This window comes from Cyclopterus lumpus, chromosome 21 (assembly GCF_009769545.1).
Source record: "Cyclopterus lumpus isolate fCycLum1 chromosome 21, fCycLum1.pri, whole genome shotgun sequence".
Lineage (NCBI taxonomy): Eukaryota > Metazoa > Chordata > Actinopteri > Perciformes > Cyclopteridae > Cyclopterus > Cyclopterus lumpus.
The window spans coordinates 11,448,657-11,471,450 of record NC_046986.1 but is presented as its reverse complement, the minus strand read 5'-3'; the positions used below and the strand labels follow the sequence as shown (position 1 = coordinate 11,471,450).

At 41.1% G+C, this 22,794-nt stretch overlaps 2 protein-coding genes across 3 annotated transcripts in view; both read left to right on the top strand.

The window, feature by feature from the left end:
- Nucleotides 1-12,063, top strand: part of LOC117750114 (tetratricopeptide repeat protein 21B-like) — a 36,467-nt gene extending 24,404 nt beyond the window's left edge. Inside the window, exons 1-29 of one of the 2 annotated variants that reach the window (XM_034561078.1) lie at nucleotides 881-1,069; nucleotides 1,390-1,519; nucleotides 1,634-1,744; nucleotides 1,835-2,001; nucleotides 2,143-2,265; nucleotides 2,628-2,785; nucleotides 3,414-3,498; nucleotides 3,628-3,726; nucleotides 3,835-4,027; nucleotides 4,135-4,232; nucleotides 4,499-4,699; nucleotides 4,942-5,071; nucleotides 5,153-5,310; nucleotides 5,677-5,901; nucleotides 6,106-6,344; nucleotides 6,791-6,863; nucleotides 8,412-8,522; nucleotides 8,611-8,749; nucleotides 9,023-9,129; nucleotides 9,228-9,416; nucleotides 9,618-9,728; nucleotides 9,822-9,903; nucleotides 10,011-10,161; nucleotides 10,235-10,396; nucleotides 10,497-10,692; nucleotides 11,027-11,251; nucleotides 11,417-11,537; nucleotides 11,624-11,691; nucleotides 11,774-12,063. In XM_034561078.1, the coding sequence (XP_034416969.1) occupies nucleotides 1,046-1,069; nucleotides 1,390-1,519; nucleotides 1,634-1,744; nucleotides 1,835-2,001; nucleotides 2,143-2,265; nucleotides 2,628-2,785; nucleotides 3,414-3,498; nucleotides 3,628-3,726; nucleotides 3,835-4,027; nucleotides 4,135-4,232; nucleotides 4,499-4,699; nucleotides 4,942-5,071; nucleotides 5,153-5,310; nucleotides 5,677-5,901; nucleotides 6,106-6,344; nucleotides 6,791-6,863; nucleotides 8,412-8,522; nucleotides 8,611-8,749; nucleotides 9,023-9,129; nucleotides 9,228-9,416; nucleotides 9,618-9,728; nucleotides 9,822-9,903; nucleotides 10,011-10,161; nucleotides 10,235-10,396; nucleotides 10,497-10,692; nucleotides 11,027-11,251; nucleotides 11,417-11,537; nucleotides 11,624-11,691; nucleotides 11,774-11,851 (3,954 nt within the window). In that variant the 5' untranslated portion in view covers nucleotides 881-1,045 and the 3' untranslated portion in view covers nucleotides 11,852-12,063. Of the gene's footprint in view, nucleotides 1-880; nucleotides 1,070-1,389; nucleotides 1,520-1,633; nucleotides 1,745-1,834; nucleotides 2,002-2,142; nucleotides 2,266-2,627; nucleotides 2,786-3,413; nucleotides 3,499-3,627; nucleotides 3,727-3,834; nucleotides 4,028-4,134; nucleotides 4,233-4,498; nucleotides 4,700-4,941; nucleotides 5,072-5,152; nucleotides 5,311-5,676; nucleotides 5,902-6,105; nucleotides 6,345-6,790; nucleotides 6,864-8,411; nucleotides 8,523-8,610; nucleotides 8,750-9,022; nucleotides 9,130-9,227; nucleotides 9,417-9,617; nucleotides 9,729-9,821; nucleotides 9,904-10,010; nucleotides 10,162-10,234; nucleotides 10,397-10,496; nucleotides 10,693-11,026; nucleotides 11,252-11,416; nucleotides 11,538-11,623; nucleotides 11,692-11,773 lie in introns of those variants that run through there. The other variant, XM_034561071.1, reaches the window with a different exon arrangement.
- Nucleotides 12,064-13,503: 1,440 nt separating this feature from the next.
- On the top strand, nucleotides 13,504-19,751 carry galnt3 (UDP-N-acetyl-alpha-D-galactosamine:polypeptide N-acetylgalactosaminyltransferase 3 (GalNAc-T3)). The gene is made up of 11 exons (XM_034562473.1): nucleotides 13,504-13,680; nucleotides 13,952-14,487; nucleotides 15,261-15,433; nucleotides 16,045-16,194; nucleotides 16,349-16,583; nucleotides 16,686-16,803; nucleotides 16,919-17,119; nucleotides 18,835-18,966; nucleotides 19,193-19,294; nucleotides 19,384-19,536; nucleotides 19,626-19,751. The coding sequence occupies exons 2-11, from the start codon at nucleotides 13,991-13,993 to the stop codon at nucleotides 19,737-19,739; spliced, it is 1,875 nt and encodes a 624-aa protein (XP_034418364.1). The 5' UTR covers nucleotides 13,504-13,680; nucleotides 13,952-13,990; the 3' UTR covers nucleotides 19,740-19,751.
- The last annotated feature ends 3,043 nt before the right edge of the window (nucleotides 19,752-22,794 follow it).

Sequence of the window (22,794 nt, the reverse complement as noted above, 5' to 3'; positions counted from 1 at the left end):
GCTGGATGGAAATATGCTTCCACTCTAGATAGTAAACTAAAAGTTAAGTTGCATAAAAATGTTCTTGTTTTCTTGTTCGGATGAGCTGAACAATAATATAATTTACATGGCACGATAACAAAAATAATATAAGATATTGACATTGACGTCTTTCTATACTAAGGATGGTTAACTGTGTATAAAAGCAGTGGGCCAACCTAACAATAGCCTATGACCACTTTAATCCAAACTCAGTGAGTGTTACCATAGTGTAAACCAAGCCAGTGAGGTCCCTGAAATAATTTCCATATATTCAAAGTAGATGTAACTTACGTCAATGTGCAATATTTGTTCTGCTTGTTGCATAAGTGATTTTAAATTGCTGTCTTAGTGCATGGTAACATCCACCAATTAATTAATGTGTTAGCTATAAACCCCTTACACCTTCCTTACCTTAGATAACTCTCTGGATAAAAATAATAAAAATAATTGTTATTATTATTATTAATAATTATAATAATAATAATAATAATAATAATAATAATAATAATATCAGAAGTTGGAGTAGTGTCACGTTTTATAAAAGGATGAGTGCGCCCCCTGGAGATACAAAGGTGTCACCAGCTCGACTGTGTAAACAGGTCTCTCTATCAGAAGGATTTATTTGCCGAGTTTTGTCTGTCAGGCATACAATCAGCCTGAGAGACCGTCACTGTTTACAAATAATTGCGCAAATAAACTTTACCAAGTAAACGTTAAAGGCTTTGCATACAATATAAACTATGGTTTCATATGGTTTGGATCTGCCAACCATATCAAAGGAGGCGGAATAAACAAGAAGCCAGCCAAGAAGTGTTGCCTGAGAGGATTATTTAAGGGAATAATATTATATATAACCGTTACTAAGTTACCGGGCTAACGCTAAAGGAGTTGTTGCAAGATGGCGAAAACACAACGAATAACGCAATAACGTTGTTATTGTGCCCAAAGTACAACGCAGACGAGGTACATTAGTAGTTATTTTTCCCCCACGAGTATTCGTTTGAACACAAGCGTATCAGCCAAGATGGAGGATGAAGAGACAACGTTGGTAAGCGAACACGGTAACAGCAACCCGAGGCTCCAGATAACGCGAACAACAAACCAGTTCGGATTATGGCAACATGACACAGAACATACCAGTCAGCCAATAATGATAGAGGACTTTTCTTCAGACATTTCAACACGTTTAAAAGTAATAACGCAGGCGATGAATGCTATCGGCTATCGCTGATGTCAGTGACTTCATAACTATTAACTAGCTAGCTAGCTAAGCGCAGGACTTCTCTTTGAGAAACTGAGAGCGCCTGTTTGTGTCTGGCTATCACCTCTCAGAAACACACGCACTGTCTTCACTCTGTTTTTCTTCAGGCTTTGATCAGATGCTATTGCTATGAGAAGTATTTCAATCACGCTGTGACCACTGCAGCAGCTGCTCAGAGGAAATTCAACGATGATCCCATCTATACTTTTTTCCATGCATATGGTATTCTTATGCAAGGTAAGCTTGAAAGAATCCAATCAAATAGTATAGAACAGCATGGGCTATTTCAGGTTACACGACTGCCTCTTTGCCATCTGTCATGCATACACTTCTGTCATTGTCTCACTCCAGATCAAATTCAAGAAGCCTCCGTAGAGTTGGACACATTAAGAGATAGTCGAGATGCGTCTCTCTGCACATTAATGGCTCTGGTCTATGCTGAGAAAAAAAAGACAAACCCAGGTATGCCAGCTGAGTTCTTTTTATTCATGCCACAGTTTTTGCTCAAAGGACACACTTGTTGGTACATTTCAAGTGTCTTTGTATTCCCAGACAGAGAAGTCATTCAAGAACTTGATGCTAAGGTCAAAGAGGATCGAAAAAGTGCATCTCCCAAGAGCCTGTACTATGCTGGGATGTTTCTCTGGCTGTTAGGGCGTAATGATAAGGCAAGGGAGTACACGGAGAGAATGATCAAACTCTCCAGTGGCTCGAGAGAGGTGAGATATGCATTTTTGTCATAACTTTGACAAATGCATCAGCATTACTTTTTCCATTTGTATGCACATTATTGGAGTGTATGTAATGATAAGAGGAACATTGTGACTCTTGTAAAATTAGGAATGATATTTGTTGTTCAGGGGATGATCCTAAAAGCCTGGATAGATGTGACCTCTGGTAAAGACGCCTACGCCAGAAAGGCTGGAAAGTACTTCGACGAGGGACTGAAAGAGAGAGCAGATGTGTTTGCCCTGATGGGAAAGGTGAAATAAGAAATCACAAATCCATATTGAATGGTCTTCCTCAGTCACAGCTGAGTAGGTTACGATGCTATCATTTCTTATATTTCCCATGCCTCTTATAATATTTATAGTGTTTCCGATTGACTCCATTATTTGTGTGTCCCTTGCCAACAATATGATTGGTGTATATTTACTGTTGAAATATTTTTCAGTTCATTTTGGCAGTCATTTATTTGAATTATTCCTCTTTAACTTTAAATATTTACATGACATTGATATGTTTATGACCTTGAGACATTTAGATGATTTGTTCATAATGAATACTAAAGGAATAGTCATATGTTGTGTACAATCCAACTTATGTGATGTTTCTTCTGTCCCAGGCACAATATTATGAATATCGTCAGAACTACTCTGGAGCATTGGAGATGGTTAACAAGGTCATTGTTAGTTTCCCTGGGTTCCTGCCTGCCCTCACCAAGAAGATGAAACTGTTGCTCTGCCTTCAAGACTGGGAGCAAACCATAAATGCATCACACAGGTAATTGATGAGGTGGTTCGGAGGTGTCTCCAAAGTCATACACAGGTCACGTCTTTCTTAGTAGAAGCCTGTCTGAGGGTTACAATGTCTCTTGCGAGATCATGAAGCCCAAAGAACATTTGTAATCATCACCATGGATGTGAGAAGAAGAAAAATAGCCTGCCTCTAAAAATGGCTCAGCATTCAAGTGCAAATGAAACACGAGTGCAATGCCTCAAACCAGTGCATACTGGTTAAGCCGTTGTTTGTGCTAGCCCTTCTGGACTCTGGCCAGGGTCAGACGGCATAAAAAGACCCTTGAGCCAAAGTGCAGAAGTCGAACACAATTCCAAGGATTCGTTGCTGCAGGTTTGCTGAAATGTAAAAAAGATGTATTCAAGTTGCACCAGACTTAGAGCCGCTGTGGTGCCCTCACTGGTTTGTATCAAGTGGGAGGGGTGCAGGTAGCATAAAATATACGTTACATCTTTTGGCAGCCTACACAGTTCCTTTAAGTGTCTGTGTTATTTGTCTGGGAGCTCAACATAGTACTGCAGCAGCGTAATATATTCTATTATTATTGCTGAAACCCACGCTTATCAAGTGTCGCAAATTGACCTTATTCACAACACCTTGTTTTATATTGCAGGCTTTTACAGAAGGATACAAATAATCTGGAAGCACTACGGATGCTAGCTTTACATTCTTTATGTAGAGATGGAGATATTACTGAGGTAAAGTTTACATTTTCACACGGATGCAAACCAGCAGGCATTAAAATACCATTGTAAATACCTTCATTTAGAGAGTTGGCAAACTGCTGATTGATTCACAGAAGCTGTTTTTATTTTCTTCCTTGGCAGTCGGTAAAGCAGCTTTCAAACCTCATCAGCAGCTTGGAGATTCTGGAACCACACAACCCAGAGCTTTTCTACAGGATGTCTCTGGCCTTCACCCGTGTTGTGAGACGATTTTCTGAATTATTTTCTAAATTCCTGGTCCTTATTACTTCTCAAGAGTTGTTTAAGTTGTTTGGAATTGCAACATTTACAGTTGTCTTTTGGTCATAGTGTGGACGGAATGAGAAACTGATGGAGCAGACGTTTAGGATGGTGGAGAGGGCCTTCTCTGTGGCATCAGGGGACTCCGATGTAGCCACAGAGTTGGGCTACCAGATGGTGCTTCAGGGCAGAATCAAGGAGGCCATGAAGTGGTACAAGACAGCCATGACTTTGGATGAGACAAGTGTTTCTGCTTTGACTGGTAATGTGTTACGGTTATTAATCTGTTGTCTCCATTACACTCTATGTCCACACATACATATCTTTTATATTTCTGAACATATACAAATTGTTATTTTTGTTTCTCAGGTATAATCCGTTGCCAGCTGATAGAGGGCCACCTTGAGGATGCAGAGCAACAGTTAGAATTTCTCACAGAGATTCAACAATCGATTGGAAAATCAGGGGTAACAGCTTTTGAATCTTTTCATGGTTCAGAATCATTTAGTATGCTTTTCAATACTTTTTGAAAGGCACTATGCAGTTGCACCTGACAGGATAGGCAGCAGCTGCTCCTGCAGGTCTTCTGTGTTTTCTCTTCACTTATTATTCCCGGGAGACTTTCTATTTTTATTCGATCCATCTTGAAAAGAATGCCTCGTCAGGTTTTCCTCTGATGTATCCAACCACTCTCCTTCTGTAAGTAAATTTTAAAAACTGATTTCACCCTCAGGAGCTACTTTACTTACGTGCCGTTCTGGCAGTGAAAAAGCGCCGCTCCCAGGAAGAGGTGACCAATCTGCTGAATGATGCAGTGGACACACACTTCTCCACTCTGCAGGGTCTGCCTCTGGGCGTGGAGTACTTTGAGAAGCTGAACCCTGACTTCCTGTTGGAGATTGTCAAAGAGTATCTTGCAATGTGTCCTGCTAAGGTACGACTGGGAGATTCATCACTGATGGGCTGGTCGTTGGTCCTTAAAGGTCTCTGTCATTTCTGAGCCTTAAATGTGGGTAGTGCAACAGAACCTCAATCAGTTTATGTAATTATTTCGCTAATATTTTTGACACATTTGGGGATAGTAGGACAAGGATGTGCATCCCGTTGTGGTGAAACTGACATTAACACAATTGAGAATCTCTGCAGTAAATACAACTTTAACTGTTCTTGTTTTAGCCTCCAGCCCAGGGCCAGCCGCCTGCTCCTCAGCTTCAGCACTGTGCCACATTGTTGGATACTGTGGTCAAGATTGTGCCAGGTCTCCTCCAAGGGGTCTTCCTGCTAGCCAAAGTCAGATATCAGTCTGGTGAGCACTGCATTTAAAATATGTTTTGGTTTGTCCTCTACAAATGCGTTTTTAAACTACATTGCTTCTGTGTTCATTCAGGTGACATTGAAGCTGCTCAGAGCAATCTACAACATTGTCTGGACCAGTGTCCTTCCCATGCAGATGCTCATCTTCTCATGGCCCAGATTCATCAGCTGCAGGGAAACTTCTCACTGTCTTCCCAGTCTCTTGAGCTCTGCCTCAGCCATAACTTTGAGGTAAGATAACCATCAACATGGACAGTATTATTGGCTGCTCAACATGTATTAGACAATATGCGCTTAAGCTCTTATTTGACCCACGGCAAATGTACAAATACATTGTAGCTCTGTCACCTTTAGCTGTAATATTTAAGAGCATGTCAGCTTGTCCTCAGTTGGGCATAGTAACACAGGAAAATATGCAGGTGAAAGGAGGATACAAATTGCATCCCATAGATATACTTTGTCTCCACAGAGAGGAATGTTAAAGATATGATATGTATGCTATTTCTTGCTGCAATCAGTAACTCAACCTTAAAATTAAACAACCGGATATTGGTTAACTGCAGGAATTGTATGTCCGGGTCATCTTGCCCATTTCAGATCCGAGAACATCCCCTGTACCACCTGATCAATGCTCAGGCTAAGAAGAAAATGGGTGAGCTGACAGAGGCTATTCAGACACTGCAGATGGCCATGAGTCTTCCAGGTGTCCGCAGAGCTGGATCCTCGTCCAAATCCAAGAGCAAGAAGATTGAGCTGAGTCCTTCTGACTGCCTCTCTGTCTTCTTAGAGTTAGCTGAGGCCCTGTGGCTCAACGGAGAACAGGTAACATTTTGAGTTTTGATGTAAAAAAGGCTTACATGATACAATCCTGCTGAATTTATGGTTGATGTGAAGCAATGTATTCTTCTTTGAGTATTTTAAAGCTTTTTTTTTTTTTTTTTAAAGCAGTGTTTTGTTTTCCACATATGCCTGGCTTTGAAGGAAAAAAAACACAGTATACACTTATGAATGTGTTTAATGCTTCAGCATGAAGCAGCAAAGGTGATGCAGGATGCCATCAATGAGTTCTCGGGTACTCCTGAGGAGCTACGTGTCACTATTGCCAATGCGGACCTGGCCCTGCTGCGTGGTGACACCGAGCTGGCACTGAGTATGCTCAGAAACATTACCCCTGAGCAGCCCTACTACATCCAAGCCAAGGAGAAAATGGCAGACATATATCTGAACCACAGAAAAGAGAAACGCCTGTATGCCAGCTGTTACAGGTGAGCCATACATCTGGATCGAAATGTATAAAGAACGCTCACTGAAATCTTGATGTAAGTTAGTAGCTGAACATATGAGCGACTTTACTCCATCTGAAACCCAATGCATTGTAAATGTTTGTCTGAATAGTAATGGCTGAAACTTAATTAAATACATGACTCTAGGATATTCAGCCATAGTGCACCTACATTTCATCCAGCTGTGTCTGTAGTCGGATTTAGAAGACCACAAGCATAAATTAAATCAAATGAAAACTTAATTGAAGCCATTCACCAAGTAAAGATGAAATGTGCAAAGTTGCCTTGAGTCTTCTGCTTCTCTCTGCTGCCACTTATAATAACAGCTTAGATGTAGGAGAGTATGACAGAACCTCTGCCCAGCAGAGACATACTGCATGTCGACATAATGAAGTACACCACATGTGATGTGTTTGTCTTTTCTCCAGAGAAATGGTGGAGAAGCTGCCCAGCACTCACACATACCTCTTACTAGGTGATGCCTACATTAACATTCAAGAAGTAAGTGGGAGACGGGATTCATCTGTGTCTTGTGAAATGTTTTTATAACAATGTTTGTATGGATGTTGTTCTAGAATTTACAATGGCTTTAAAGGTGCTACGTGCTTTAAATGACTATAATATTGTGATGTCTAATCCCAGTTTTTTTTTTTTTTAAGTCTTCTCCAAAAAGTCAAAGGTGTAATGAAAGATTTTCCTTAATGGAGAGATTATAAATAGCCTCTGTGTAATGCAATGTCACTACTGTTGTGAGTTTTATTATACTTCTACATTCCTGTTCGTAACATTCATGGAAAGGAGCCTCGCTGTTTTTCATCTTTGTCCTCTGCTGTGCTGTGTTGGAGCTGTCCTGAAGACCATCGCCAAAGTCTTACCTTGGATGGTCACTGTCTAAGTAGAACCCAGGATGTCCCTCTTAGTATAATGGAACCGAATATGTTTGGAGTTGCTTTTCCATAAATCATAGAAAAAGAACAGGGAACGCTCCACAATGCTGCTGCACATATTTCTGAAAGAGCAGCCCATATATCTACGACCGACCAGGACATAGACCATATTTCTTGTAGAGTGAGCTATCAAACTAGAATTCACTAAACACTGTTTAGAGACAGGGTGTCCCCATATTTTACCATCAGACAGTCTGAGCATCTCTGAGTGAGCAATAATAATTCGTTGGCACACTCACCAGACATTAAATAAACATCTTCTATCCCATCTTGGGAGAGTTAAAGTATATTCATCTAAACAAGTTGGCCTGTTCTCACTTTTCAGGTTGACATCTGAAATATGAGATAATAAGTTAAATATCCGGGAAAATAATGTGTTGAGAGTGACGAGAGAGAGCAAGCAGTTCAGTTATGTTTCCAGCTATGTCTAGGACTAGATACAAATCAAATATTTTAAAATCACTCACTTCATGGCAGTTTACAGGGGGATCATAAGCAGCACACCCCCTTTGAACAGAAGCTTAACAAAACAACTAAAACAAGGTATTACAAAGTCAGAGGGAACTACAGTAAGAGATTGTGACACACTATTTTATAAAAAAAGAGGAAACTCTCATTTATATGTATATAATATTAATATGGGAAATTAATTTGTTGGTCCTCTCATCCCTATGCTCGTAACAAACAACAAAACACTCATACAACAAAATCTCATCGGGAAGTTGCTCAACAATGGTTTGCAATAAGGCACACACTGCCTGCCTCTAAGTGAGTGGAGTTGGTCTTAGATTAAGGCAAAGAGGAGGAGCTATGCATGGTTGTTTGGGAGGCGAGGCAAGCCTCCTAAGGTAAGGCATGTTGGCACATACTCTGGTCGTGATGATAGGTACGATGGCGTCATTCATGGCTAAAATAGATCTTCCCAACTCAACCATCATAAATCATATCCTTATCCAACATTCCCAACAGCTCTTAATTCTAGCCTGTGTACGGCATCTAAACATTTGTAAATAATGAAAGTTTATAGACGTCCTGAATAATATTTACAAAAGCAACAACAAATTGTGACCTCACTTACCGTGCAATTTGTTTTCATCCTCAGCCTGAGAAAGCCATTGATGTTTATGAGGAAGCTCTGAAGAAAAACCCCAAAGATGGTGCTTTAGCCAGCAAGATTGGAAAAGCCCTGGTCAAGACTCATAACTACGCGAAGGTTTGTGTTGTACACTCATTTAAAGAATGATAAACATGATTCACTCACAGGAAAATCACGGTGTTGACACAAGTCTGCTGTTACACAGGCAATAAATTACTATGAAGCAGCCCTGAAGACGGAGCAACAGAAGTTCCTGCGCTACGACCTGGCTGAGCTGCTGATGAAGATGAAGCAATATCAGCGCTGTGAGAAAGTCCTGCATGAAGCCCTGGCCCATGAGCCAGGTACTTAAGATGTCACAGTAATACACACACAGTGAACTCCTGACGTCAAACACACCACAAGAGAATCTAGTCATGATGATAGTTTGTAAATAATGTCTTAGTATAAACAACCTGATGCAAAAATGGAAAGAAATATAAGCAAATATCGTAAACTGCTTTTAATCTGTTAAGCTATTCAAAGCATCTTCCTACTTGATTGTACTGATTGATTTGAGTTGTTCATTGTTTGGTTTCCTTTTTGACGTGTTTTTCTTTTTCTTTAAATGTACCAAGCGAACGAGCTGCTCGCCCTCTCAGATGATTGCCGTTATCTGGTCCTGTTGGCAAAGGTCCAAAATAAGGTTGACAAAAACGAGGAAGCTTTACTTTCCCTGCAAAGAGTAAGTGGTCGCAGTCCTGTGGCTCTCTTTCTCACCTTTTTTTTCACATTTTGTATGAACATATTTCAGGGAAGCGGTTGTATTTCGTCTCTGTACAGGCCCGGGATGTGCAGGCCAAGGTGCTGAAGCGGGTGCAGTTGGAGCAGCCTGACGCCGTCCCCGTGCAGAAACAGCTTGCGGCCGAGATCTGCGCTGAGATCGCTAAACACTACACAAGTCAGAGGGGCTATGAGAGAGCAGTCAAATTCTACAAAGAAGCTCTTGTGTATTGTGAGACTGATCGCAAGGTCAGTGCAGCTGAATCAAAAACGTCCTGTGTACTCACTGCAGCTGTGGTTTACAAGCACTGGCATCTTTTAGAGTCTGGTGTTTGTGTTTGTGATCTTAGTTGTTGATAGTTAGATTTAAAGCTCTGATTCATCTACCCTACATTATTCCACCAGGAGTGTTGTCACATGAATTCAAATGAATGCACTCGCTCTTCCCAGGTGATGCTGGAGTTGGCACGGCTGTACCTTACTCTAGATGAGGTTGATGCATGCCAGGAGCAGTGTGGCGTCATTTTGAAGAATGACCAGTTTAACGAAGATGCAATTCTGGTATGTTTTGTCTGTCCTTCACCACGGTTTTGACCGTAAGCTTTTTTTGAAAGTTATTCATAGAAGTAATTTCTTCCATATGTTTTTCCTCAGATGATGGCTGACATTATGTTCAGGAAGCAGGACTACGAGCAGGCAGTTTTCCACTTTCAACAACTTCTGGAGCGCAAACCAGGTGCATTCGGGCCACGTTTCAAAACATTTGTGGTGGATATGAATGTGAATTGATGATTTGACCTTTTCTAAATGTTAAGCATAATAACTTACACCTGTCGCTTTCAGACAACTACCCGACACTGTCTCGTCTCATTGACTTGTTGAGGAGGGCCGGCAAGTTGGAAGAAGTTCCCAGATTTATTGATATGGCAGAAAAACATTCTTCCAGGACAAAATTTGACCCTGGATTCAACTATTGCAAAGGACTTTATCTTTGGTATGTTTGGGGGTTTCCTCAAAAATGATCAAATGTTTTAAGATTCATGGCTAAACTTGTGCTTGCTGCTCAGGTTCACAGGAGAACCGAATGATGCTCTGCGGCACTTCAACAAAGCACGGAAAGACAATGACTGGGGTCAAAACGCTGTGTATAACATGATTGAAATCTACCTAAACCCTGACAATGACACCCTGGGAGGAGAAGTATTTGAGAATTTAGATGGTGAAATAGGGTGAGTGGCAGTAGAGGCATACTAAGAATCTATACCGTATATATTATTTTCTTTAAAATCCACAGACTTCCCTCTAATGCTCGCCTCTTTCTTTCATAAGGAACTCCACGGAGAAGCAGGAGTCCGAGCAGGTTGCTGTGAGAACGGCGGATAAGCTGCTGAAGGAGTTAAAGCCTCAGACACCAGGAGGAAACGTACAGCTCCGCATCCTGGAGAACTACTGCTTTCTGGCCACCAAACAGAAGGCCAATGTAGAGAAAGCCCTTGGTGTTTTTACAGAGATTGCCAACAATGAAGTAAGTAAACCCCGTTTGGTGTGCAGTTACAATACTCTCTTGTGTAAATATATACCCACACCAGGAGCTGTGAATTAATTCAGGCTCCCTTAATGTCAGTCATTCTATTTGAATTGTGAACTGCACATTACACTGCACCAGGCTGAATGTTAATGGTGTAGTTATAGTATAGTCATTGCTTGTACAGGTGTATAACCGTTTAGTGAAAAGACTACTGAGGGTACTGAAGTGTTGTCAGTATGGTTTAGGTGTAGACAAATGGAAGTGGGGTAGTGGGGGAGGGGCTGTCAGACTCACTGATCCCATCTAACCAGAAGTCTTTGGTTGAATTTAGAAAGAACACGTACCGGCACTGCTGGCCATGGCGACAGCTTATATGATGCTGAAACAGACTCCCCGAGCCAGGAACCAGCTCAAACGCATAGCTAAGATGAACTGGAGCATTGTGGACGCCGATGAGTTTGAGAAGAGCTGGCTGCTCTTGGCAGACATCTACATCCATTTGGGAAAGTACGACATGGCCGGGGAACTCTTGAAGAGATGCCTCAATCATAACAAGGTCAGCCTGAAAATATTGTCAATGTTTGAATGGTGTGTGGTTTACAAGGAAGTCCAATTCACACAAAACATGTTCCCTTTATTTTGGGAATTTGCATTACTATGTAATGTAGTCTTTAATGTACATTTCTTTGTGATAATATTTTTTTTTAAACTTTTTCCACAGTCATGCTGTAAGGCTTATGAATATCTGGGCTACATAATGGAAAAAGAGCAGGCGTTCCGTGATGCAGCTCTCAACTATGAACTGGCTTGGAAATATGGAAATCGAACTAACCCAACAATTGGTATGTCAGCCTATCACATTGCCATTCATACGGACAAAATGGATTATAAAATTACATTTAACATGTAATGTCTGTTTTCGTTTCAGGATACAAGCTGGCTTTCAACTACTTAAAAGCAAAGAGGCATGTTGATGCCATAGATGTGTGTCATAAGGTGAGACGCCTGTGAATGTTTACAGTTTTAGAGATTTTATCTGTTTTTTTTTCCTGTGAATAATTTTTGCTTCCATCCACAGGTTTTGGCTGCTCATCCAAATTATCCCAGAATGAGAAAGGACATCTTGGACAAAGCGCGTGTTGCCCTGAGATCTTAGTGTTGGAAGGAAGTGTGTGTGTGTGTGTGTGTGTGTGTGTGTGTGTGTGTGTGTGTGTGTGTGTGTGTGTGTGTGTGTGTGTGTGTGTGTGTGTGTGTGTGTGTGTGTGTGTGTGTGTGTGTGTGTGTGTGTGTGTGTGTGTGTGTTTATATGTGAGAGGGAAAGAGAAGATGAAGTCAATGTTTCTAGAATAAAATGTGTTATTTTTAATGAATCCATTGTTTCTGTTTGGCTTTATTTCTTTGGGAAAAACTTCCTTAAAAACATTGTACATTTGAGTAAATTAATAGTTGGGTGCTGGCAATCATGAGGCAAAACAGTGCAGTTGAGTTCAGGCACATATTCAGCTGAAATAATTACTTTTTTTCTTACAAAACCCAACGATGTCAACTGATTTTGGAGCATAAAAACAAGGGGTCTTTAACATTTATATTTCAAATGTATTCATCGGAAAATTGAAAGACCCATTCATAATTTGATATTGTCCATATTTACAATCTTTGAAAAATAATAACCTTCAGTTCATTAAAATCAAAAATGTTCTCTCTGAATATTAGGATGTAGATAAATATGTATATATTTTAGTGTAAAGATTATATTGGATAAATATAAAATAAAAAATGTTGTGCTATATGATTGTGTCTTTTTGACCTTCTTTTTATGCGTTAATAACAACATGGACCCTCCGGATTAAAACCTTCTGAATTGACAATTTACACCATCAACCAAATGCCACAAAGTCCAACATTTACAAGCGTGACTGAAAAAAAAAAGTCCAACACACAGTGGACATTTTAATGGACATAATAAACTGGAAGCCTGCCGCGGATGGGAAGTGCTGGGAACACAGTCACTACAGATGGAGTCACTGGGCAAGTCAAAGGCAGAAAGAACTCAAACTGGGCACCGAGCAGCCTCCCCGCTGCTGGAATCTGCGTCTTTGCTCCCTCAAGCATCCCACTCTTTATGAAGCCCACCCGCCGCGGGGAACCGGGGGAATTAACGGATTAGATCCACCACGGTCCGCTGGTGAGTGTCATATTTTACAACTGTTCACTCTCAGGCTCAGATGTGATTCATAATCTAACGTTGGGCAGTGTCGCTTCCATGTGAAAGAACGCATAACTTTCCGCACGTGCGTTTATAGTTCGCGTTCATAATCTCATCTGTGTGCAGGATGTGGGGATCTCTCGGAGAACCTGATTGGATGCGGTGGGCTGTGTGTGTGGGGGGGGGGGGGGGGGGGGGGGGGGGGGGGCACAGCGCGTTCCTACGTTATTTGTAACCCAGCAACTGTCCCAGTGAATGACCAGTTGAACAAATCCTATTAATGGCACCATTATTAAATCTGAGGAACTCGGTGGAGACCACAGTCTGCAATATAAGTCAAAGCGAGTGCAAACCACTTTGTCTTTTTTCACAGGTTTATTTATCACGGTAGTATTTAAACCAGCATATATTATTGTAAACGGTTATCACGTCGAGCTACAAGAAGTGCAATCGCTGTACTTATTGAACGGGATATCGTGTCGCGCTTTCTCAAAATCTATAATCCAGGTATGGATTGTGACACGCAGAGGTTCTCTTTGCGCAAGCGCGCCGGTCCGTCTCCTCCCTCTACCTGAGAGGAGCGCACCTGGATCCAACGAGACGGAAGTTCTGTGAAAGCAGAACACAGAGCAACTCTTTTTTTTGGTCTCCGTGACCAAGTTTCTTTGGAGTTCGAGCAACACGTAGAACACCTACCGTCGATGCAGGATGTCATTGGACATGTTCAAGAACAATTTGAAGGACTTTTCTAACCGAAGTCTGTAGATCAGCGACTCTTCGTAAGTGATCACAGAAGACGATTTTAAATGTGTGATTTGGTAGAAGAATACTTTTAGCTTTATAAGGAATTGCTGCTCTTTATTTTCTGTCCATTATCTCAGAGACAAACAAAAAATGCTATACGATGTTAATGTATTGACATAGTATACAACATAATGGCAAAAAACGTAGCATTATGTTGTATTTTCCAGAACCCACAGGGTCTTATATTTGACAGACACATTAACGCTAGTTAATCATCATTAATCTGAATATCTGTATTGATTACAGTTGAATGTCAGTACGCAGCCTGCCCTCCATTGAAGAAGAATGATAGCTCTCCGTAGAGTGCTCCGAAGGCGTTTGCACCCAGTCAAACTGGTGGCAGTGGCCCTCGTCTTTGTCACGTTCGTGTTCCTCATACAATGGGAAGTCGGGAGCCCGAGCCAACAGGAGGACCCGTGGCTGAAGGAGATGGCGGTGAAGCGGGATGCCATGGTGGGCATGGTGATCGGAGCTGTCAATAACTTCAAGGATGTGATTCCAAAGATGCAGATCCGAGCCCCCGTCCGCCAGCCGGGCGGCGCAGACCGGGTGTCTTGTCTGCCGGGTCACTACACTGCCGCCGAGCTCAGGCCGGCTCTGGAGCGGCCACCTCAGAACCCGAGTGCTCCTGGAGCCGCTGGGAAGCCTTTCCGACAAGACTTACTGAGCCCCGAGGAGCAGAAGGAGAAGGAGAGTGGGGAGGAGAAACACTGCTTCAACCTGTTTGTCAGTGACCGCGTCTCCTTGAGCAGAGACCTCGGCGCAGACACAAGACCACCAGAGTATGGCAACTTTTTTTTTTACGATCTTTACACTTTTGGTTAAACTGTGCTGAATCCCTCATGTTTACCTTTTTTTTTTGTTTTATACTCCAAACGTGCAAGAAAGCTCCAGGCGATCATGTTGTTGAACATATCAGACCAAAATAGTGTTCATTCAAATGATTATTCTATCAAAACGACATGTAATTGCACCACCTAGTGGGTGTGAGTGCAGCGTTGGTGCTGTACAAGAAGTACTCATCTTTCCCTATTTATGTATCCATGGATGTATGTGCTGGCCCAGAATATAATTTAAACTCACAGACTGAAAAACACCCCACAAAGATCAGTGTAAAATAGATGGCATCTCACCCGAACACATTTATCTGATTTGCTTTTTGCAACTGGGAAAAATCTCTGGCAGAAACCACAGAGATGATTGTACTGACTAGGGCTTTGTTTTAACATCTCTGCCCAGTTACTCTGGCCAGTTCAGAAAGAAGCACAGTTGTGTTTGGCAAATTACAGCACATCCAAGTGCATATAAGTCCAAAAACATGTAAGGAGATAGTCGGTACATGACACAGACATAAAGCCTGTTCATGTATTGTAATTACAAAGTCTCTCCCGCTCTGATATGGCAGGTAGTTCAAAGGCTGCCACACATGCAGTGTCACGGCTGAAATGGACACCCCGCTGGGGAGAGACTGCCGATGTAATAACTACACTATTGTGCCACTCAGGAGCTGTACAGGACAGTTAGATCTTTGTGCTCGTTCTCCTTCTTGCTGCAGATGTATTGAGCAAACCTTCAAGCGATGCCCCGCCCTGCCGACCACCAGCGTTATAATTGTGTTTCACAATGAGGCTTGGAGCACCCTGCTAAGGACGGTATACAGTGTCCTGCACACCTCCCCTGCCATTCTCCTCAAGGAGATCATCCTGGTGGACGACGCCAGTGTAGAAGGTAAAATTGAATGGGGCCCTCCAGGACCGCTCTGCTCTCTTGTGGGTTTGATTTCATGCAGCATGTTGGGTGGGCAGCTCTTTGGTGGGCCACAGAGCGTTCAGAGAGGGGCTCCCTGCTCCTTCTGTGGCCCGTGAACCGGGTTACAACAGGAAGCAAGGCTAGTGAATACTTTCCTAAGAGGAATTAGCAGTGGTTGTGCTTAGAAACGAGTCAGTGTTAACTGCTTTTAAACCGGGTCTGATGGAGGAAGGAAACAAAAAGCTGGAGAGGAGCGAAGTGTCTGGGAAGGCAGTCCATCTGACTCACAAGCTCAGTTATTTGTAAGAAGAGCAGACCGCAGACGGAGGCCTGCTGTACAGCAGCTCTCCTGACAGCCAGCCACGTGGAAGATGAAATCAAGACTCCCTTTTCATCTGCTCTCTCACCATCCAGGCTGAGAGCTGTGACTATTGTCTATTAAACACTTCAGCAATACTTGTGACTACATCAGACTGTTTGTAGAGCACTGTGGACAAGAATCACTCCTATATTATTTAGTTAGACTTTTCATAATGTTCTTCTCAATCTCCAGCTTTACTCTATGTCTAATGGGAATGTCGTACTTTCAGATAACTTGAAGGACAGGCTGGATGAATATTTGAAGCAGATGAACATTGTTCGAGTTGTCCGCCAGCGAGAGAGAAAAGGACTCATCACCGCTCGGTTGCTTGGGGCCTCCGTGGCCACCGGTGACACACTCACCTTTCTGGACGCCCACTGTTAGTCAATACCTCTGACGTAACTCACATATTTTTAAAACGGTTGCATACCAACCACACCTTTTACTTAAACGCCCACAGCTCAGCAGCTTAATGTGTGTGTGCTTCGAATGACGATTTCACAATGCAAAGATGTGTCATTCATTTTTTACAGGTGAATGCTTTAATGGATGGCTGGAGCCCCTTCTGGCCAGGATAGCAGATAACTACACTGTAGTAGTGAGTCCTGATATAACCACTATTGATCTCAATACTTTTGAGTTCATAAAACCATCCCCATATGGCCAGAACCACAACCGGGGCAACTTTGACTGGGGCTTGTCCTTCGGCTGGGAAAGTCTCCCAGATCACGAGAAACGAAGGAGGAAGGACGAAACATACCCCATCAAGTAAGCAAAAAAACATGTACACGGATATGGAATAACAACTGTATTTAAACTCTTGTTTGTTGATAGAAATCATTCAAAACTTTCACAAAATCATCTCTACAGGACTCCCACATTTGCTGGTGGCCTCTTCTCCATCTCAAAAGAATATTTCTACCATATTGGAAGCTATGATGAAGAAATGGAAATCTGGGGTGGTGAGAATATTGAAATGTCATTTAGGGTAAGTCAATCTTTTTTCCCCTAGTAAAACCTTATCATTACAACCCAGACGGCTGTATAGGCATATCTATTTTTGTAATTATACATGGGTTTGTGCTGTTTCAATTAACTTGCAGGTGTGGCAGTGTGGCGGGCAGCTGGAGATCATCCCTTGCTCCATTGTTGGTCATGTTTTCCGCACCAAGAGCCCCCACACCTTTCCCAAGGGCACACAAGTAATTGCTCGTAACCAGGTACGACTGGCGGAGGTCTGGATGGACGACTACAAGGAGATCTTTTACCGTCGTAACCAGCAAGCTGCACAGTTGGCAAAAGATGTACGTAGTGCAACCCCCCCTTTTTCTGTTAGACACTCGATATGATGATGTTTAAAAGATGGATTGTCTTTAATGTATTTATAAGTAGAGTTCAATGACCAGATTTATACAGAAGCAATCTAATGCGCAACATATGCTGTTTCTTTGATGTTGAAAATCACATCATTCTGGTGACGTGCTTAAATTAACTCTGCAGTGGAAAGCACATAATTACACACCATAACATTTTACTGTTGTAATTCTCAATGCATGATTTCTGTAAATTAAACACATTCACCGAGAAGGAGAGAATTAGATGTTCAATTAGGGGCTAAAAGCTGTTAACAGACAGAGAAAAAAGGGCCTGAAGGACATCAGCTCTGGTAAATGACGAAGGCTCTCAATGTTTCCCAACATGTGGTCCCGGAGGTGCCATAAATGGTTCCCTCAGGGCTGTACCTCAAAGAGCAGGCCAGTCCTCCCCCACTGGCTTTAAACAGACACGCTGTCGTCAACAGCTTCAAGGAATCCACTTTAGTAGTTATCAGTGTGCACTAGTGTGAGCAGTATCCTCATCATTTATAGTGAGTGCTCTCATTATTCAAGAGCATTAGGTGGCTGCAAACCCTTTCAAATGTGCTACTATGCCTCCATTTAAAAGGTACAATGATCCAATACTTCTCTGTTGTTAATTTGTTCAGCAAAGGAGTCCTTAGAGCACTGGAACACAATCATTGAATGTCGGAAAGGAGGGTGATAATGAGAGTAAGGAGAGGAAAGATCAAAGAAATCTTGAGCGTGAGATTATTTATTTTTTTTTTTTTGCGTTGTATGTTTTAGTTCTGTATCTGGCTGACTGCTCAGTGTTTCTCTACAGACGGTAACATCAGTCGATCCACCACAGACCAAAATGTCTCTACAAGATAACAGATGAGCCCTAATGACTTAGTTGATCCTACAACTCTAAAGTGCTACCGTGACAGTTTTTTAAATTATATCTCAACACTTATTGGATAGTTTGCAATGCAATTTAGTACATGCATTCACATCACCCTCAGGATTGTAATGATCAAATAACTGCAAAACTAATGGCATTCCCATCCATTGACTTCAGTGCTAATTAGCATGGCAATTTGCTAAACTCAAAGTGAACATAGCAAGCACAGCCTTACAGAACCAGTATTGTGGATGTACGCTCTCTAGGTAATTTACAAAGCATTTTATTGTTGGAAGTCTTGTTTTTGTGTGCTTGTCTTATTGTTCCCATAAATTAAAATCTCTATGTGGATGGCAACCTTTAATTCAATTCAATTCAGTTTATTTTGTACAGCCCAATATCACAAATTACAAATTTGCCTCAGAGGGCTTTACAATCTGTACACATAGGACATCCCTGTCCCAGGACCTCACATCGGATCAGTAAAAACTCCCCTTTAGAGAAATATTTGAAGAAACATTGACCACTTCAATACGTACACGGCACTTCCAGATTCATCTGGAAAACGTCTACACAGCCTTTCCTAAGTGATCTTATTCTATACCTTACATTTGATATCATATCTCAAAATAGTGATTACCGGTAAAAAAAAAAAGAAGACCTTATCTTTTAATCTAAATTGAGCATTGTCGCTTTGTAGTGAGCCCTGCTAGTATCCAGCATGGCTGCAGTGTGTTGTTGTGTTGACGCTCAATGTAAAGGAACTGCTTTGCTCTCCTGCCTGCCATTGTTTTAACAGAGGGCCTTTGGAGAGATCTCCAGACGCGTGGACCTCCGTGCGCGGCTGCAGTGCAAGAGCTTCTCGTGGTATTTGAAGAACGTTTATCCAGAAGTCTTTATGCCTGATCTCAGTCCACTCCGCTTTGGCTCAGTAAGATCACACACCCCACCACCAGCTCTCCTCTTTCCAAACCTCAGAGCTCTGTCTAGCCACTGTGGGTTTCCACTTGGGATCTCCAGAGGATACTGAGCAGTTCCAATTTGACACCACTGAAAGCACTCCAGAGACTGAGGTTGTTTGAACAGCTTGCATTGGATGTTAGTTTTTCATCTTGTTTCCCCCCACTGCTCTCCCCTTCATTTCTCTTCCTCTGTAGGTGAAAAATGCCGGCAAAGACTCATGTCTGGATGTTGGAGAGAGCAATGAGGGTGGGAAACCGCTGATCATGTATCCATGTCACGGACTCGGAGGAAATCAGGTCAGTCAGAGAATGTCCCCTCCATCTCTAACATGTAACTCACTTTAATTACAGAGGTTGGTGTCATTTTCTGTTTCCTTTTGCTGTAGTATTTTGAGTTCTCCACACGTCACGAGATTAGACACAACATTCAGAAGGAGCTGTGTTTGCATGGGGAAAAGGGGACGGTGAAGCTGGAGGACTGCCAGTATAAAGGCAGGAGCACATCTGTAGGAGCAGAGCAAAAATGGGAACTGAAGGAGGTGAGTATTCTGTGCACTGATTTGGGATTTTAGATACTTGGGTTATTTTCTTTTTAAGATAGTAATCTTGTTGTCTTCTCCTCACTTAGAACCAGTTGTTCTACATGCCAGGATGGAACATGTGTCTGAGTGCCCGTCATGAGCACCCCTCTCTGGCCCTCTGCAACCCCTCAGACAGATACCAGCTCTGGTCCTTCGTCTGAGTGTGCAAAATACCACTTTGAAAAATAGCCGCTCTATGCATAGACCTACTAGGACACAAGTGTACTATACTGTATGCAGTTAACATACAGTTTTAGATTAATGACAGTTAGTTTTAATTTATTTTTATACAAATTAAACTGCTGCTGCTGGGAAGTTTGGACTTTGGGAGAAACCACAGTGTGCCACTGCTGGAAGGAAGCATTGAACTAATGCTCCCAATCAGACTGTGAACGGAGATTTTTAGAACAATGAAAATGCACAAGTGCCTCTTTTGTGTTTGAGATGTGTTCCAAGTCTTTTCAACCAACACATGCAGTAATAGGTATATCAAGTTAATATTGTATCAAAAACAAAATTATACAAACAAAATACGGTAGATGATATATATATATATATATATATATATATATATATATATATATATATATATATATATATATATATTCAAGTTGGACAGACACAAATCCCAAATGAATATATATATTTGATACAATATTAACTTGATATACCATTAAGTATATCAAGTTAATATTGTATCAAAAACAAAATTATACAAACAAAATACGGTAGATGATAGATAGATAGATAGATAGATAGATATATTAAAGTTGGACAGACACAAATCCCAAATGATATGCACCAAAGAGACTGGAAATTAAATATGGGGTGCATTGTCCCTTTTTTAAAATAACTTTTATATAATGCAAAACCTCGTATTTACGACTATCCAGTGCCTGAAATGTAATGTTATACTGGGTGGGTGGAGTGGTGGTGGTGGTGGTGTGGAAGGACTGCTGCAGTTGATGCAGAATAGAAGTTTCTCCAGTATCTGTGATCGAAAGAGTCTTTAAATCAGGATTAGAGTCAATACACTATGATTCAAAGATCAGGAAATGTTTGCAGGAAAAATATTTTATAATGTCTATACACTTGTTGCCAGTTTATTAGGTCCACTTGGATTTAACTAATGCAGGCTTATACACATCTTGTTAATCCTCCTTTAACAAAGGTTATAATGTGGTTATGTTAAAATATGTTTTGGTGTTTCTAACATGCCCAACACATTGATATCATTAGGGTAAAAATACACCTCAGTACAACACAAATTCAATAGAACAGCACCAACATGATCATGAAGTTGAATCGACTCTTCTGTAAAACCGTTTCAACCCAGAACTGAGGATTGGAAGGGAGAATTCTAAGGTCTACTTTACTGCAGCAGGACTTCCATTAGACTGTAGTAGTTTTATCAAAGTGTACCTGATAAACTGGCAACTGATCGTAGAGATTTGACGACTGATCTTTTGAATACCAGTTTGGACTTTCATTATGTGGGAGAGTGAGCTGGCCCTTAAACACAAATTACAAACAAATAGTTTGTACTTCAGGTGTTTATTTCAATTGCTCATAACAAAAGTGAAATGTAGATTATTGTTGATGATTGAAATTATTTTTTATTTGACCTACAGTCAGTGCGTTACTAACAACATACATGATTTTTTTTAAATATGAATCATTCTCTTTTAAATAGAAGTATTGTTTTATCTGTGTTTCAAAGTGTATTCTTTGGTGTTCATCAAAGGGGAACTTTTAATGTGAAATGAATGCAGCGAAGGAATTATATTTGTTGATCAAAGGTCTGAAACTACGTCTAAACTGGAGTCCACTAATGAATCTCTGGTGCAGGCACTAGTGTTCATATTGAGATCAGTGTAAATACCTTCTTTTTTTTTAAATGTGTGTGTGTATACTTAAATTGGAAAGTGTCTATTTTTGTCTTTGTATTAAGAGGTCTTATTTTTAGGTCAATAAATTAAGTTGGGTAGTACTGAGAGCCACTTTGTCTCATTTCTCCCTGAGATCTGCAGAGGGCGCCGTGCACTAAGAAATGACGGAACTGTACAACGTTGGCTCGCAATTTTAATCAAATTTATTTCAAAACCATGTTAAAAATTAAACAACAGAAGATTAGGTTTGCTCTATCTATTGTTGGAAAACCAAACACATTGGGAAAAAAAATGGTACCACTTTGTGCAAATGTTTGCATTTTACAGAAATAAAAATAGAAATAAATAAATCAGGCACATGAAGCTTTACAACTCACAACCAGCATTAAACAAAAGACAATTCTGAGATAGTGAAGCAATTTACTCAATACAGACTTTATAGTAAACCACAATAAATACACATTTCAATGTATCGTTAATAATAAATACTGGAAAACAAGAAGCCAACACAGGATTCTTAGCTGGATGCAGGGTTATCTAGCCTTCTCACACTGTATGCGTTGGCACAATTGATCTGTACTGTAGGCTATGTTGAGCCCACTAATTGCCTGAAAGCAGTCTGTACACTTCTTTTGTACCACGAGGTAACATAAGTGGTCCCAGCTACTCGACAGTCACACAGAACCACCGACACTCTGGTACTGACTCTTCTGATTATAAAATATGAGCAGATATTTGCAAGCTTGGAAGAGGGACAAATATCTGTATGCATGCAGGAACAGAGAGCTCAAGGTAAAGAACTTCAGCAACATATTACAGTAGCTCTATTCGCTAAATTATTGCAGACCCCCAGTTGTTGAGCGGTCACCCCAATTTCCTTTTCGTCAGTGAATTTATGAAGATCTCTTAAAAGTTTTTTCGCCGATTTTTGGTAAACACTTTTCTTCAATCTGGCTGTTAAGTCATAATCAATGGCTCATGGGATTCCGGAGTCATTGTGTAGCTGTTAATAACTGATATGAATCTTGTTTGATAATGAGCTTTGATTGTCAACCTTGAACATTTGCTTCCCCCATATACAATTAGCAAAGCTGTGGCATATTTTCTATTAAACTAATGGTGCTTTAAGTACAATAACAAGTGCCATGAAATCTCGTTCCACTTTATTGAGGATCTTCTCTTATGGAGATATATCAAAGTGCTACTTTATTAATATCCCTGTATCAAAGAAATGGTTCAAATAATTCATCTATATTTATAGTGGCACCTGCAAATCATGGTATTCTAAGAGTGAGCAGTGGAGACATAAAACAAGCGAGGGGCCATA